General features: G+C 54.1%; 1 protein-coding gene across 4 annotated transcripts in view; it reads right to left on the bottom strand.

Annotated features, from left to right (window-relative positions):
• The window catches only part of TOM1L2 (target of myb1 like 2 membrane trafficking protein), a 119,408-nt gene that overhangs the window by 26,287 nt on the left and 78,214 nt on the right, over positions 1-14,907 (bottom strand). For all 4 annotated transcript variants that reach the window (XM_032432173.1, XM_032432174.1, XM_032432175.1 and 1 more), the window contains exons 5-7: positions 8,711-8,845; positions 6,900-7,058; positions 4,178-4,294 (exon numbers count right to left, since the gene is read on the bottom strand). In XM_032432173.1, the coding sequence (XP_032288064.1) occupies positions 4,178-4,294; positions 6,900-7,058; positions 8,711-8,845 (411 nt within the window). The remainder of the gene's footprint in view (positions 1-4,177; positions 4,295-6,899; positions 7,059-8,710; positions 8,846-14,907) is intronic.

Here is a 14,907-nt window from a genome sequence, read left to right as displayed (position 1 = left end):
AATAGCCTCTTTCTGTCTAATTAATCCCAATGCCTTTATCTTTTCTTCAAGGGACATTCTCATCCCCACCTCGCAAAACAGTCTTTTAATCATCTTTATGGGTTTCCTCTGAACCTTCTCCAAGTTCTAAGGAACACAGAATAAGGTCCTGAAGATCCGCTTTCTATAGCAGCAAAGGGGGGGGCGGGGAGAAGAAGAAGAAACTCTTTGTTGAAGAGAAGGGGGAATAATGAAGCTAAACGTGGAGAATAAACTAGATCTCTCTAGAGAAAATGGTCCTGGACATCCCGGTTTTTGTTGAAACGAGATGCAAGCAGCAAGAGGGGATATACCATCTGCTACTTGAAGAAACAATGTGGAAGAGAGCTTCTTTTACTACCTGATGGATGGCCACGCAGGAATGCCCAATTTGGGCATCACTGGATTAATTAAAAGTTATTATTATTTGAAGACAAAGCTCAAGAGGCTAATTTGGAAGAGACGGAGAGTACCGGATGACAGCCTCAGGATCTTTAAAGATTTCCAAAACCGGACTCCCAGGCTGCAGCTAAGGACGTGAACTTCAGAAGATGCGATGCAGTCTCAAATATCAGGCCTGAACCCAAGTGCCTACACACAGGGTAGGGAAGATACGGCTTACCAGCTCTGTGAGAGAGATGGAAGGTTTTAGGTTGATGGAAGCTCTCAATTTTACAGGCTCCTGCTGAGAACTGCCAGCTCATCTACAAGGTGGGCTGCCAATAGGCACGTCTGTACCACACAGGCCGGGCCGTGGCAGGGCTCATGGCCGTCTTCAAATATTTAAGGACCTACGTTGTGAAAGAGGACTTTGTTTTGTTCTGTGGTGAAAGCAGACAGACCAGGGTAGCAGTTGTAAGGAGACAGACTTTAGCCTGCCGTAGAGAAGGATGTACTAACAATAATCACAGGAGCTCTGACTTGTGATGAGTTCCCTGTGCCTGGCACTGTGCCGGCCACCTCAAATGGACAATTTTTTAAAAGATTTTATTTATTTGGGGGGCGGAGAGCAAGAGCAGGGGGAGGGGCGGAGGGAGAGGGAGAGAGGGAATTTCAAACAGACTCTGAGCTGAGTGTGGGGGCCCAATGCGGGGCTCTATCTCATGAACCGGTGTCGAAATCAAGAGGTGGATGCTAGGCACACCTGGGTAGCTCAGTTGGTTAGGCGGCTACCTTTTGGCTCAGGTCATGATCTCAGTGTCCTGGGATCGAGCCCCACATCAGGCTCCCTGCTCAGCAGGGAGTCTGCTTCTCCCTCTCCCTGTGCTCTCTTGCTCTCAGTCTCTCAAGTAAATAAATAAAATCTTAAAAAAAAAGAGCTGGACACTTAACTGACTGGACCATGCAGGCACCCCTCAAACGGACGATTTCTATCCTTCCAAGATGAGCGTGATCACTCCAGGCTCTACCCAGTATCGTCCAGCCTGTCAGTGGTTGGGACGTGAACCCAGTGGTTCTTTCTGCCCTCCTGTGGTGCTTCCCAAAGTCTGACCAGGACGTGCATTTGGAAACAGAAGTGTTTCCGTGGGCTCCCACAAACAGCCTGTCTCGTCAAGAAAATGCTAAGAAAAATGAGGCGGGCACTAATCTGAGCACATGGGTGGAGCTGGACTAGTTGCCTAGAAGGTCTGTCCCAGCTCAGGGAGTGGAGCGTTCCGCCCCGGCACAGTGTTCCCTCTGGGCACCCTGCCTCAGTTTTCCTCAGGGTCTCTAGCTAAGCTGCCGGCACAGCATAAGGAGTGGCCTCAGTCTCCCTTCAGGGAGACAGGAAGCAATTCGGGACATTACCGCCCATGACTGCGGTCCGCCGCACTGGTGCATCCCGGGGCTGACACCTCCAATTTCCTCTCTTTGCATTTCCTCTGCCTCCTACCCAGCAATTTACACTCGAGTCGGGAGCAGCTTCTGTTGGCGTGAACATTTGGGTTGGTGACAAATGGGTTTATTTCCACGGCCCCGGCCAGCACTGTGAGCTCTGGACAGCTTCTACCCTGAGCAATCTGGCTGCCTTCCAGCTCAACTGAGGGGTCCTCAGGGCACATTCTGATCCCATCACTTCCCAAGCAGCTGGTGTCATTTTCCCATGTGGAAGTCTCGCTGTTTGGGGTGGCCCCAGCCCTTGGGAGCCCCTGCCCAGCCAGCCTCCGACTGCCCAGGGAAGAAGAGGAGGGGAGATGTCAGGGATGACTGAGGAGCGAGGCCAGGAGCCAGGAGAGTGTGGCTGTTCACACAGAGCTGCCTGACTCCTGAATCTCCCGTGCTGAAAGGCCAGCTTCCCACTGGCACCCAGAACCATTCTTTCTCTGTTTGATTTATAAGATAGCAAGGAGGGCTGGTAGGCTTGGAGTTGGAACAAAACAGAGGGAAGGAAAACGTCATGGGAAGCAACCTATTTTTGAAAACTGTGAGCTGACGCCAGGAGATTAGGTTCTGTTTGTCTTGGCTGATGGGCTTGTTTAAACACACACACACACACACACACACACACGCACGCGCACACATGCACACGCACAGAGTATGCTTGCTGTCTGGGTCTGCTCTGGCTGTCTGGAAGCATGTTGGCTTTGTTCAGCCCACCCCCTGCTGCCAGGAGCTCAGCTCTGTCCACTGCAAACCCCCCGTCAGCAGGAATTCTGGTGCTGACACAGCACAAAGCTGCCTCAAGAGGCCCTCGCAGTTTCTGGACGGTTTCTGGACTGATCTCAGATTCCTCTGTAGCAGCTAATGCCTGGAAGAACTCCCCCTACAGGCTGGGAATGGAGGTCAATGGTGCATTAACGGGACACTGGGTCCCCTAGCGTGTGGCACATGGACAGCTGGCCCCTGCTGAACGAAGGCAAACCTAGCCGGCTGCAGGTGTCAGGAGCGAGGTCTGGGAGAGGCCACTCGGGGCTCCTCGTTAGGGCTGGCTGAGGGTACTCGGTTCGGCTTTAAGAGCAACCTGATATCACGGCTTCACAGAGATGACCTGTTTCTGGTCGGCCTCCCTGCACCAGGCTGGGCGCTCCTCCAGAGCAGAGACCACACTCCACACACCTCTGCTTTGCTCTGCGTCCGGCCCAGAGCAGGTGTGCACCCACCCTCAGCTGCTTGGGAGCTGACAGCTTCAGGGGAGGAAGAGGGCACGACAAGAAGCGGCCCGGGAGCAGGCACAGTCACTTTGGCTCGGGGCACTGCGGACTGGCGGGGCCACCCGAGCCGGGCCTTCAGACACTGCGAGTGTGCGCCAACAGCGGGGCGGGAGGGATGGCACTCGGAGGGGGGAGCAAGACTGACGACTCTGAGTGCCAGACAATAAGATCTGGCACTTGCAGCTTAGAGCATCCTTTCTCCCCACCTCCAGAAGGTCACTGCTTCTGAGGGCAGCACAGATGCCACTTGGTACAAATGCCAGAGTCGTCGGAGACGGGTGTGGCGGAGAGCTGGCTGCTGGCTCTGGCTGGCCAGGATCCCTGACGCTAGTCTGAGGGCGGCCCCAGGTGCCAGCCCTGCTCCCGGACCCCTTTCTGCCGTGCCCCCCGATCTGCAGGGCGGCTAAGGGGGCGTGGAAGCCAGTTAGCAACAGATGCTCACAAACCATCAGGTGGCCAACCCCAGCCTGGAATCCTCAGTGTTCAGGAAAAGAAAGGAAGCTTCTACCTCATCTCAGTCTCAGGACTGGCTCAGGGGGCAAAGTGTGGCTAGAAGGGCTCCTGTGTGAGGGAAAGGTTGAAGAGGGCCTGTCACAAGTGTTCATGACATAATGTTGAGGAAGCAAAGCGACACACAACATTGTACACACAATAGGATCTCATTACATCTGAAGTGAAAACAAACACGGAAAAAAAGTCTGAAAGAAAAAGCATCAGAACATCGACAGTGGTTATTTGTGGGTGCTGGAATCAAAGAAAATGAGTATTTTCTTCTTTATACTTCCTTTTTTCTTTTGATGGGCATGCGTTCTGTAATCGGCATTTTATAATCAGGAAAAAAAAAGTCACAAAGGAAAATAAGAGAGCCTGGTACTGGCTTCTGATCGGTCCCAGGAAGCATGAGGCTGAGGGAAAGCCTACAGGGACTCAGTCCCTTCCCACAACAGTCCCCCTGGGCCCCGATCCTGCCTCACTGCTGGATGCCCAGGGCCAGAGCTTCCACAAGATGAGGCCCTCCCTGCTCTCACCTGCAGCAATTCCAGATCGGACGAATCCTCCTGCCCGGGGACCATTTCTGTTAGCATCTCCGACATGACTTTTGTGTTGCCTCGAACAACATCCAGTTCACTCCGAAGCCTGGCAATCTGTTGGGCCAGGGGGGTGGGAGTAGGGAGGAAAGCAGGAAGCAGAGGTCAGTCAAGCTGCACCTGTCCGGTGACAGTCCCCTTCACCATGACATCTAGGTCACACCTCTGAATGTGCTCGGCATTCGAAGGCTTCTTGTCTCACTCTGGTCTGTACGTGAGGGTGAGGGAGAGACCTGAATGGGGCCGCGAGGCCACCCCACAAGGGCCCTGATTACCGAGCGTTTGTCACGGGTGACTGCCGGGAAAGAGCGCTGTGTCTGGCGCGGACGGAGCTGGTGTGCAGCTCAGCCCTCCCACCGCAGAAGCCTGAGTGGGAAGTTCATCTCTCAGGCCTCCGTCCCTACTCTTTCAAGTGAAAGTGGTAGAGCGTGTGATTGATCCCCAAGGGCCCTCATCGTTATAGATGCTGGCCCCAGGGGTTTACAATCGAAGCATTTTGGTCCTCCGAGGGGCTGGCCAGTGTTAGCTGCACTTTTCTGGTGTGGCAAGAATGAGGGAAAGGGACCAAGAGAAGACTCGGGGGGAGACCCCCTCCCGCCCCGGCTCCCTACCTGCCCATCCAACAGAGCTCCCCAAAGCCTGAGCCATCTTTCCTCCAGTAGGGACACCATAAGGGACAGACCTGAACCTGTCTGAGCCTCAGTCTCCACACCTACGGAGAGGGGAAAACGCTGCCCACGCCTCAGGGCTGCTAGGAATGACTGAAGTGAAGACCCTGTGCAGGGCTGGTACCCATGCGCCCAGTAGCGACCCAATCCCTTTCCTACTACAATAACCAGAACGCTGGATTTTGCTACGGCTCTCAACTGCAATTTGACCTAGCTCAAATGACACCTTCTGTCCTCCCTGAAGCCTTTACTGACTCTCCCCTGCCCCTCTCCCTGAGGCAGAACCAGCCAGCCCCACTCCTACAGCAGGCCCCGCTCTGCCCCCCACCCCATTGCTGATCTCCTGGGTGCAGGGACTCTGCTGAGTGGAGGTCGGTACTCTCAGCACAGGAAAAGGGACAGGGGCCTCAATAAATGTGTACTGGATGGACAGATGGACAATGGTCAATGAGGACACTGGCCTAGGTCCCAAGAGGCTCTTCTCCCCTCTGGTTCTGCCTGGTGGGTGAACTCCTCCGGAGTCTTAGCCACAACAGGTTTCTGGCCCTGGAAGCTCAGGAATGCAACAGACACCACATGGGCTCAGAAGCCCTTGGGGTCCCTCTAGGCCAGACTGGGTTCCTGCCGGCTCTGCTTCCATTTTCCCCCAGGGGCAGGACCCATGCCTTCTCGCCCATTCTAGACCCTCCTCCAGACTGTCCTGGCTGCAATGGGAAGGCTCTTCCCAAGCTCCCACGGAACTGACAAGGAGTCAGTGAAAGGTCTCAGTGGGACCATCCAACTCCAAACATGTCAGACTCCCCTTGAGCAGAAAGTGGCCCAGTTCTGCCGCTGGAAGCAGAGCCCACAGCCGCCGGAGACTTTCTGCCCCGGGGGCTTGAGTGATGACCACAAGCCCTCTCCAGCTGCCTGTCAAGTCCACGACGGCTCCATGGGGTCAGAGGACAGACTACCACCCTGTTCTACTGGCCCGGCTGGTTAAATGACCTGACTGAAGCCACACAGTGAGTGGCGGAGTGGGGACTCAAGGCCAGGCCCGTCTGACCTCTGGCTCTCCTCCTCCCGCTCGCCTCCTCAGGACCAGCAGAGAACAGAAACGTGAGCGGCCCTGGCACGACGTTTCGGTTAACCACACCTCATCGCTTGACCCCTCTGTTTAAATGAGTTTCCATAATAATGACGCGGTCACAAATATTAAATAAGGACTTAAAAAATATAAACACTGGAAGAGGGTTTTGGTTTTTTTTTCCCCCCAAGTCTGATCAATTCTCAAATTTTAACTAATGGACATTTTAGAGATTCATCTCAGTACTATTTCCTGCGACTCGTCTAAAAAAACTCCAGTTTGGCGTTAAAACGGCATTGGCCTCTCAGGAAATAACTCAGGGAAGGTGGGCAGTGTTTGGAATAAAGGCAGGAAGGGCACTTCCTATGGGACTCCCTCATGCTGGCCTCTGCCTCCACGGGACCTCGCTGATCGCGTCCCCAGCCTCTGATGGCTGACGCTTCTTACAAGATCAATCCAAACCTCTCTGTGTGACTCACAAGGCTGTTCACGACGCAACTCGGTCGCTGTGCTTTGGCTCCCCCTCTGCCTCTCGGATCCTGCACCAATCCTCCAAAGCTTCCAGCTACTGTTCCTGTGAATGCCCCGCTCCTCCGTGCCTCCGGCCCCACACCTTATCCGATGAAGCCCCCCTCCAGCTTCAAGAGCCTCAGCAGCGTCAGCTCCCGGGGTGACCCTCCAGGCAGCACTCAACTCTGGGCTCAACTCCTGGTTCCCGCTCCCACAACCACGCCACCACCCTGTCCGCCGGACTGTCTTTGTCCCTGTCTCCCCACTACACGGTGAGCCCTCGGGAGAGGGCCTGGGCCCTTCCGTCTGTGGGCCGCCGCCACCTAGCACAGCGCCTGGTCAGGGAAGGCGTCTGTATGTGTCCCAAAAGGGTGAATGAGGCCAGGCGCTTGCCTATGGCCCGGAAGTCTGCGAGTACCTGTTCTGAATTGGCCGTGATGGGGCCCGTCACACTCAGAGCTGGGGCCTGCGGAGCGGAGTAGGGAACAGGAGGAGGCGAGGAATAGGAGCTGGTACTCGTCCTCTGCTGCGACTGGGACCTGGGCATGGTTGCGGCTGGATCCACTTCGGGGACGCTCTGGCACAGCAACAACAAAGTCCTCGGTTCACCTGGGCTGCCTGTGCGGCTGGGCCTGGCACCTACCCCACCCCAGGGTGGCCCTTCCCGCCACAGCAGCCAGCAGGCAGGCAGGGGGCCCAGCTTTACTGCTGACTCTGAGGCTGGAGGAATCCCTCTGCCCCCTCCGCACCCAGGTTCTCCATCCACGCAGGGGGCGACCAACAGCTCCTTGCCAACACCAGAGCCACTCAGGAAGGCAGCACTGAGGGTGCTCTGTGAGAGCTTTGGTCAGGGTTCCCATTATTAGGACCACCTCAGAAACTGAGTGGAGGGGGCCTGCTACGAAGTTTTGCCAATCACGGATCCCTATTTGGTACCAGAAGATGATGTTTTGGCCTTTACGAGGAGACTAATATAAATAGTAATTATGCAATTTACTGAATGTTCTTTGTAATTATAGGCACAACAACATGGTTCTGTGTCATTATTAGAAGAATAAAACAGGTTACGTTTATTCCACAAAGCATAGTAGTGGTTTGGAGGGATCATAATGAGAATAACGCTTTGCAAAGTATAATTTCTTTTTTTTTTTTAAAGATTTTATTTATTTATTAGAAAGCGAGCAAGAGAGAAACAACATGAGAAGGGAGAGGGTCAGAGGGAGAGAAGCAGGCTCCCCGCTGAGCCGGGACACCAATGTGGGACTCGATCCCAGGACTCTGGGATCATGACCTGAGCCAAAGGCAGTCGCTTAACCAACTGAGCCACCCAGGCGCCCGCAAAGTATAATTTCTTATGCTTTCCCTTTGAGCATCTCAAATAGCCTCTTGAACATTAACTGTGATCCATGCAAAAGACCTGTACAGACGCTCTGGACTTCCTGACCCCATTTCAGAGATGGGCAGAAGGGGGGCCAGCAAGGCACAGTGTGCTGGGACAAGGTGCCTCTCCCAGATCCTGGAGCTGCCTGGCTCTCCCCCCGCGGCCAGGGGCTGATCCCCAGCCAGTAGAGGTACCAGCTTCCTGGGATGAACGGCATCCATTCAGACGCACAGAGCTGCGCCACGTTGTAAGAGCTTCCATGGCAGGCCCCTAAACGGGCCAACCCTGGGCTTTGAATCCCAAGGCTGGTGGAATTCAAGGGTATCTGAATGGATGCTGAACAGTTGTAGCTCAAAATAAAATTTCAATCTATTTGAACTGTACAGTCTGAAAAAACCAAAAGCCGCCCTTTGCCCCACGATCAGTGACGTCATCAGCTCCCCCACATTGCCAACACTGAGGCGCCTCAGTGTTCTCCCAGGGAGATGCCAGTATCCCCACACCAGATTCCCGGGGCCTCTGAAAAGTAGGTGTTAGTGGCCCTCACGGGATGGATGGCTCCGCCCAAGCAGCCATTTCCACAAAAATGTCGGAACTGATCCCTCTATTATATCCTTCCACAGTCAGAAGAAAATGTGGTGGGGGGGAAGATCACTGCTGCCACTGAATCACCAGTCAACCAGCTGTCTCACTCCTGCATTCTCCTTGTTATTAAAAAGAAATGCCCTCAAGCTTTAAGAAAGCGTGATGACAAGCTGAATAATTCAAAGGCAGCAACAGAAGGGTGGTGGCAGTGGCTGGCCCGTTCTGCAATAGGTCTTTCTAGAAAATGCCAGCTGGAAGCTTACCCGCTGTGGTGTGTGGATGGGAGACAGAGCGTCCAAGTCTGCCATGGGAAATTCGACCCCCTTCCTCTTCAGTTCCTCGTATATATGCACCACGCCAGTGAGGTCAGGGCTGCTTCGAAAGGCATCCGCCCACGCCTGGGGGGAAAGAGAGGGCCTGTTAGGAAGTGTTTCTCACCGAAGGCAGCCCAGGTGCTCTCGCAGAGGCCTATGCTCTCTGGCCAAACCCACTCTGTTTCTGTCCCCCCACCACCCCCAGGGCTGCCACGATGTGACGGGTGAAATGTGTGTTTTTAACGGTGCTGTTGAGCAGGAACAAAAACACAAAACTTAATTCAGCATGTAGTACTTCCTTGGAGAAGATGCAGAGAAATAACACCTAGGCACTGTGGTGCATCCTAAAATGCAGGCATTTCCCTCATCGCCAGGAAATCAATTCCTGGTGGTGCTCAGCCGAGGGGCGTGAAGACGCGGGCCCTGCTGCCATGCCCGCAGGACACCGCGGGGACCGCAGCGCCGCTCGGCTCTGTAGAGCTCTTGGAGGCGGAGGCAGGAGCCGTAGGCAAACTGAGCAGAAAGGAAAGGCGAAATTAATGTGTGATGGGAAATAAAGGCTAAAGTGGGTTCCTCAGTGGATCGGAGCGCTCGAAAGCGGAGACTGCCTAGCCCAGCCGGAGAGGCGACATGACGGTGGCCCAGGGGCGGGAGAGCCCGAGCCGCCCACAGTCTCAATGCACACCTGCCCATATGGCAAACGCCACCGCAAAGCACCCCCACTAGAGTGCCTTCGATGAAAACACCCCACAGAGACTTTGAAAAGAACACATATTTCAATAGACTCACTTTGCATTGATTCGTGAAACTCAAAAAAATTTTTTAGATATTTTGTTCTTGGGACGCCTGGGTGGCTCAGTCAGTTAAGCATCTGCCTTCAGCTCAGGTCATGATCCCGGAGTCCTGCATCGGGCTCCCTGCTCAGTGGGGAGCCTGCTTCTCCCTCGGCCTGCCGCTCCCCCTGCTTGTGCTCTCACTCTCTCAGGAAATAAATAAGTAAAATATTTAAAAAAAAAAAGAAATAAAATATTTTGTTCTTTGGAAGTTACGAAAGAAAGAAAAAGAAAGGAAAGGAAAGGAAAGAATAGAATCTCCAAAGGGCTCCCCCGCCAAATGAAGCTCAGCTCTTCAGCACCGCCCTGTCCTGTCACCACATACATACCCAGAGGAGGAGGCACAGAGTCTCGCGCCCACGGTTCTGTTGCCAATTCTGCTGTTGTCACAAGCCTTTAAGTGCCTCCCTGGCTCTAGCGATGCGTTCCAACCAATCCTGAGGCAGCCACAGAAACTCTATCTCTAACCAACAGACCCATTTGAAGTTAAAAGGTCAGTTTCCAAAAAGCCTCGCTCATTCCGACTGATGGGTCTCACCACAAACATTACTGTCAGCCGGCCTTCCTTGACCCACTTATTTGATCTGCACACTCGGGGATTTAGTGCCCGCTGGAGGACGGCCCCTCTTGGCCAACACTTCCTTCTGGAGGCTGAGTAGGGCCCAAGGTGCCTGCGGAGGCCTGTCTGGAGCGCCAGCTGGACAGCCATAGCACCGAGGCCTGTCCCCCTAGGGGGTGCCCCAGAGCCCCGTTCTCCACCAGCTGCTTTGGCTGCCACCACCGGACTCAAAATCCAGCTGAGTCCCAGGAGGCTAGCTTCAAAATGCAGCTAGCATGTTCGTTTAAGGTCTAAGACCAGGTTTACAGCCTGCTGTGGGAGGCTGGGGAGAAAAAAGCATGACAGTTCTTCCTGGTGCCGCTTCCTGCCTCTATTTCTATGGGAGGACAAACCGCTCCAGGGGACCACTTTTCATTTATCTTGCTCTCCATCTCAGCCAGATCGGAGATAGGAAGAATGGAAATTAAAGAACCATCACTGTGCTCTCCAGGCAGTGGAGACTTCTCGGGGCACCTGCCCCGACAGCGAGCCAACAGGCCCCCCTTCTCTGCGACTGTGTCTTCTGTGGCCCCAGGAGGGGAATACACATCCTAAGTTGGGCCAGGCAGCTTCCCCTCCTCCCAGGAGCTTGGCCCTGAACGTGGGGAGAGCTGGACTGCTCTCCTTGGATAGGTGACACTGTCCTCTATAGATGTGGGCCCTGGGAGGCAGTGATGTGCCCCCTGGGGACCGGGGAGCAGAGACAGCCTATGTGTTGGAAGGTGCAGCCAATAGAGGATTTGGAGGGTTTTCCTGATCCCTTCTTGTCCCTTCCTCCCCAGGTCCAGTCACACCCCAGGGTTCTGGGAAGCCCTGCCTGCTCATGACAAACTGTCCTCTTTGCCTAGGCAAAAGCTGGGATTGGCATTTGATACCTGCTGCCAAGCAGTCTAGGCTCATCTACTCCCTTCCCACCTGCTACTACTTCAACCCCTGTATGGGACACCCCTGTGTGGTGTGGGGTGAGCTGGCTGCTAACAGAGGATATGTTCATGGCAGCATTCTCTACCGATGCCAAACAGGGAGCAGGGCGGGGGGGCACCTTTAAAGGACAGTCGTAAGTGGAAACACTGAATTGGGATACATCCAGAGACACTGGGCTTCTCGCATCTTCCTGGCACCATGCTCAAATACCTGTGCTCCTGTCTTCTTCCCCAGTAGGTCATACCTGCGAAGGCACCCATCGAGTCTCGCCCATGCACAGAGAAGACAGTCAGTCACCATTTGTCAAATTAGACTGACTTCAGACCTCACGGTTACTAAGCATCCTTATTGTTCTACTTGGGAGAACACAGGACGATGGCCAGTTAGGCTGTCCACGGACTGAGGTGACCGTGACAAAGAAAGCAGGAGCCCCACTGGACAGCTGACCCAGCTGAGATTTCAGAATCTGCTCCAGGGGAGAGGTGGCAGAGCTCAGGAAGTCTGGTTCACTCCGGGTCCCCAACCTAAAGCCAGGGAGCCACAGGGGTGGTGCCAGCAGGCTGCCCTATATGAAAGCAAAGTGCTTTTCTGGCATATGTCTACAGTGTTGGGGGCTGAAAGACCCAGAGGAAGGTCAAATAGGGAGAGAAAAAAAAGAATTTCATGCTTTCATTTCCTTTGCTCCTTGGGATTATACACCAAACGCCAGACTGAGGCCTTATACTACCACAAACTGTATTGTACTTGTTTCTATATCCCTCAAGTTTTGACAAAGTTTTAAATCATCCAATTTCAGATCAATAAATGACTGCTGATTTAGATTGTGGGTTCCGTTCTCTGGCTTCTGCCATGTTCTGCTTCTGCTCCTGGACCAGACTGCCTAGTCCCAGTGACAGGGTCTCCAGAGAGCCGCCAGTCCACATGGAATGTGGCCAAAGGCCGGGCCACCACGTCTCTGACACCTTCCAAGAACACAACACCTCCCGCTCCTGCCCCCACCCCTACCAGCTCACTTTCTTCAGTGGAAAGAAAAACCTTCAGTGGAAAGAGGGTATTTTTAGATTCGATTGCTAGGAGGCAGGGGGTGGGGAGGCAAGGTAAGGGGTGGGGGGGAGGGAGGCAGGAGAAGCATGATCACCATGAAGTTACCCTACCAGGATGGTATCATTTCTGTTCCTAAATGCAACTGCAAGGGAAAGGCTGAGGGATGGCACAGAGTACAAGTGTCCTTCTTGTCTTCTGAACAAATGGGACTTCACATGAAAAAACAGAAAGGCACGCAGCCAAAGGCCAGCCAGGGACCAGGTGAGAAACAGAGCGGGGGCTGAAGGTGGCAGGCAGTTCAAAGGCTGCCCTGCTCTCAACATCTCTCCTCTCTTGCTGCCAGGGAGACCAGCTCCCCTCCCAAAGGGCAAACTCCTGTGGCGGGGAAGCCCACTGGGCCCTCACACCTGAGTCAGGTAACCACTTCCAACTGCCCTGCCTTACAGCTTACACGCTGGGCTTGGGCTGGGGGAGATGGAGGGCAATCTGAAGGGCAGGGCCTCGGGTGCACACAAGCCTGAGGGGTATCTCTTCTGGGGGGCCTGGGGGAGATGGGGTGGCTACGAGGGCTAGAGGACAGCCAGAGGATACAGATGCCTCGAGGAGAGACGGGACAGAATGTGGGAATGAGAGATAGGCATCCACGGATTCTCTTCAAAAATCCCCCTAGAGGGCTGCTGATGGCAAACGTGTGCTGGTGCAAATGGCCCCAGCGTGGCCAATCTCAGGCTGACAATGCCTGTGATCAGCATCCCAGGAAAGGAGTTGGAAGGCATGGTGGGGGCCAGGAGAACATGTGAAGACAAGCACCCATTTCCCTACAGGCACAGGGAGACTCTCAGAAAAGCTGGTTTGGAGGGGCGCCTAGGTGGCTCAGTCGGTTAAGTGTCTGCCTTCGGCTCAGGTCATGATCCCGGGGTCCTGGGATCGAGCCCTGCATTGGGCTCCCTGCTCAGTGGGGAGTCTGCTTCTCCTTCTCCCTCTGCCTGTCGCTTCCCCTGCTCTCTCTCTGTCAAATAAATAAACAAGATCTTAAAAAAAAAGAAAAAAAGAAAGGAAAGCTGGTTTGGAGACAGGCCCCCTCCCTGCTTCCACCGTAGGGGAGCAATCAGAGGGACAATGGACTCAGGCTGATACCTGGTCATCAGAGCCTCGGGTCCCACCTCCACCAGGAGTTCCAACCATGCTTCCTGGGCTGGGGTGGGGAGCACTTCTCCGTCTAACCCCTTGGCCTTAAAAGCTTTTCAAGTGTTAATACGTTCAGAGTTTAGGGCGGCCCCTCAAATATCCCAAAGCCAGCTCAAGTCCTCCCTGGGTAGGCCCTGGCCCTCTATCATCTGCAAGCCTCTGTCTCTCCATAAAATCACCAGCTCCCCAGGGGCAGGGCTGGGATTGGCCCAGTTCCACTTCCTGGCAGCTGGGCTCCGAAGAGCACTTAGAAACGCCTGGATGGCAAGGATGGTGAGGAAGAAGCTGTCATGGCTCTGGCACCCACACATTTGACTGCACCTCTTTTCGGTCTCACTGCGTTTCTACGATGGCCTGCTGCCTCCTCCCAGGCTGGCAAGAGGGCCGGGGATCTGCGGCCATTGCCCCCACCCCCACCCTTGTATCATGGTGGGAACAGCACCTGCCCTTCCTAGGGGGGATATCAGACTCTCAGGGCGGACTGCCCAGTTCTTTCAAATATATTCAACAGGCAAATAAAGTCCTCTTCTTTCTCCAAGGAGTTAAGAACTGGTTGACGAGATGCAGTACGTCCACATACTCATCGGATGGGCTTTAGTGCGGATGCGTTGGTGAAAACGCTGTGCACCTAAAGCTCTCGGGTGCTGGTGGGAAGGAACAGCAGGGCCTGCTGGTGTAAGTACTAAACTGGAGCATGGGCATTCCCCACCACCCAGCAATTCTGCTCCCAGCTGTGAGGCTGACCCCTACAGAATCGCTAATATTTTATTATTTTTGACCAAAAAGATGGCAGTTTCACACCTAATATAAATGGATATGCATGCTCACCCAAAGACACCTGCTACCTGTTAATAGCAGCACTTTTCATAATGGCCCCAAATGGGGAACAACAGCATGTCCCCACCATCAGTGGGAAGGATACACAAACCGTGGTGCATTCACCCACAGGGACTTGGCCAGCGATGTGAGCAACGGGAACAGAGACCGACGGTCATACCCAGTGACAAGGTGAGCCCTGCAAAGAAGGCGTGGCCGGACACACAGACCTAACAGAGTGCTGCTGCACAGTCCACACAGATGAACTTCAAGAACACGAGAACTCCATCCAGGCTGTGAGGTGAGGGGGTCCTCCCAGGAGGTCGGGGCACTGTGGGTGTGGGTCATATTCTGCTTCATGACACAGGGGCTGGCTACCCAGATATGTTCAGTTTGTAAAAACTTATCAAGTTGTATGTGCTAGCTAAATCTGTGATCTCCTGTACATATGTTAGAATTCGGTAAAAAGAAAAGGCTGAAGATCCTGTTTGGTTTTTTGTCCACCCCATTCCAGAAGCCAAGCCAGCCGCCAGCTCTGAATGCTGTCTGCTTTCTTCTGTTGGGTGGCCATGACCAAAGATAAAAGTTCCTCAGGAGCTTTAAAACCTGGAGAGGAAGAGCCATCCCCAGGCAGGTAAGCAAGCCCACCAGAGAGTACCCTTATCCAGAGCCCTTGGCATCTTCCCAGCTGGACCAGGCTGACCATCCAGCGCATCCTCGCTGGACAAGGAGCCCGCGAGGCC

The sequence above is a fragment of the Phoca vitulina genome, unplaced genomic scaffold, assembly GCF_004348235.1.
Source record: "Phoca vitulina isolate PV1807 unplaced genomic scaffold, GSC_HSeal_1.0 scaffold47, whole genome shotgun sequence".
NCBI lineage: Eukaryota > Metazoa > Chordata > Mammalia > Carnivora > Phocidae > Phoca > Phoca vitulina.
The sequence above is the reverse complement of the archived record's forward strand: the minus strand, read 5'-3'. Positions and strand labels throughout refer to the sequence as shown.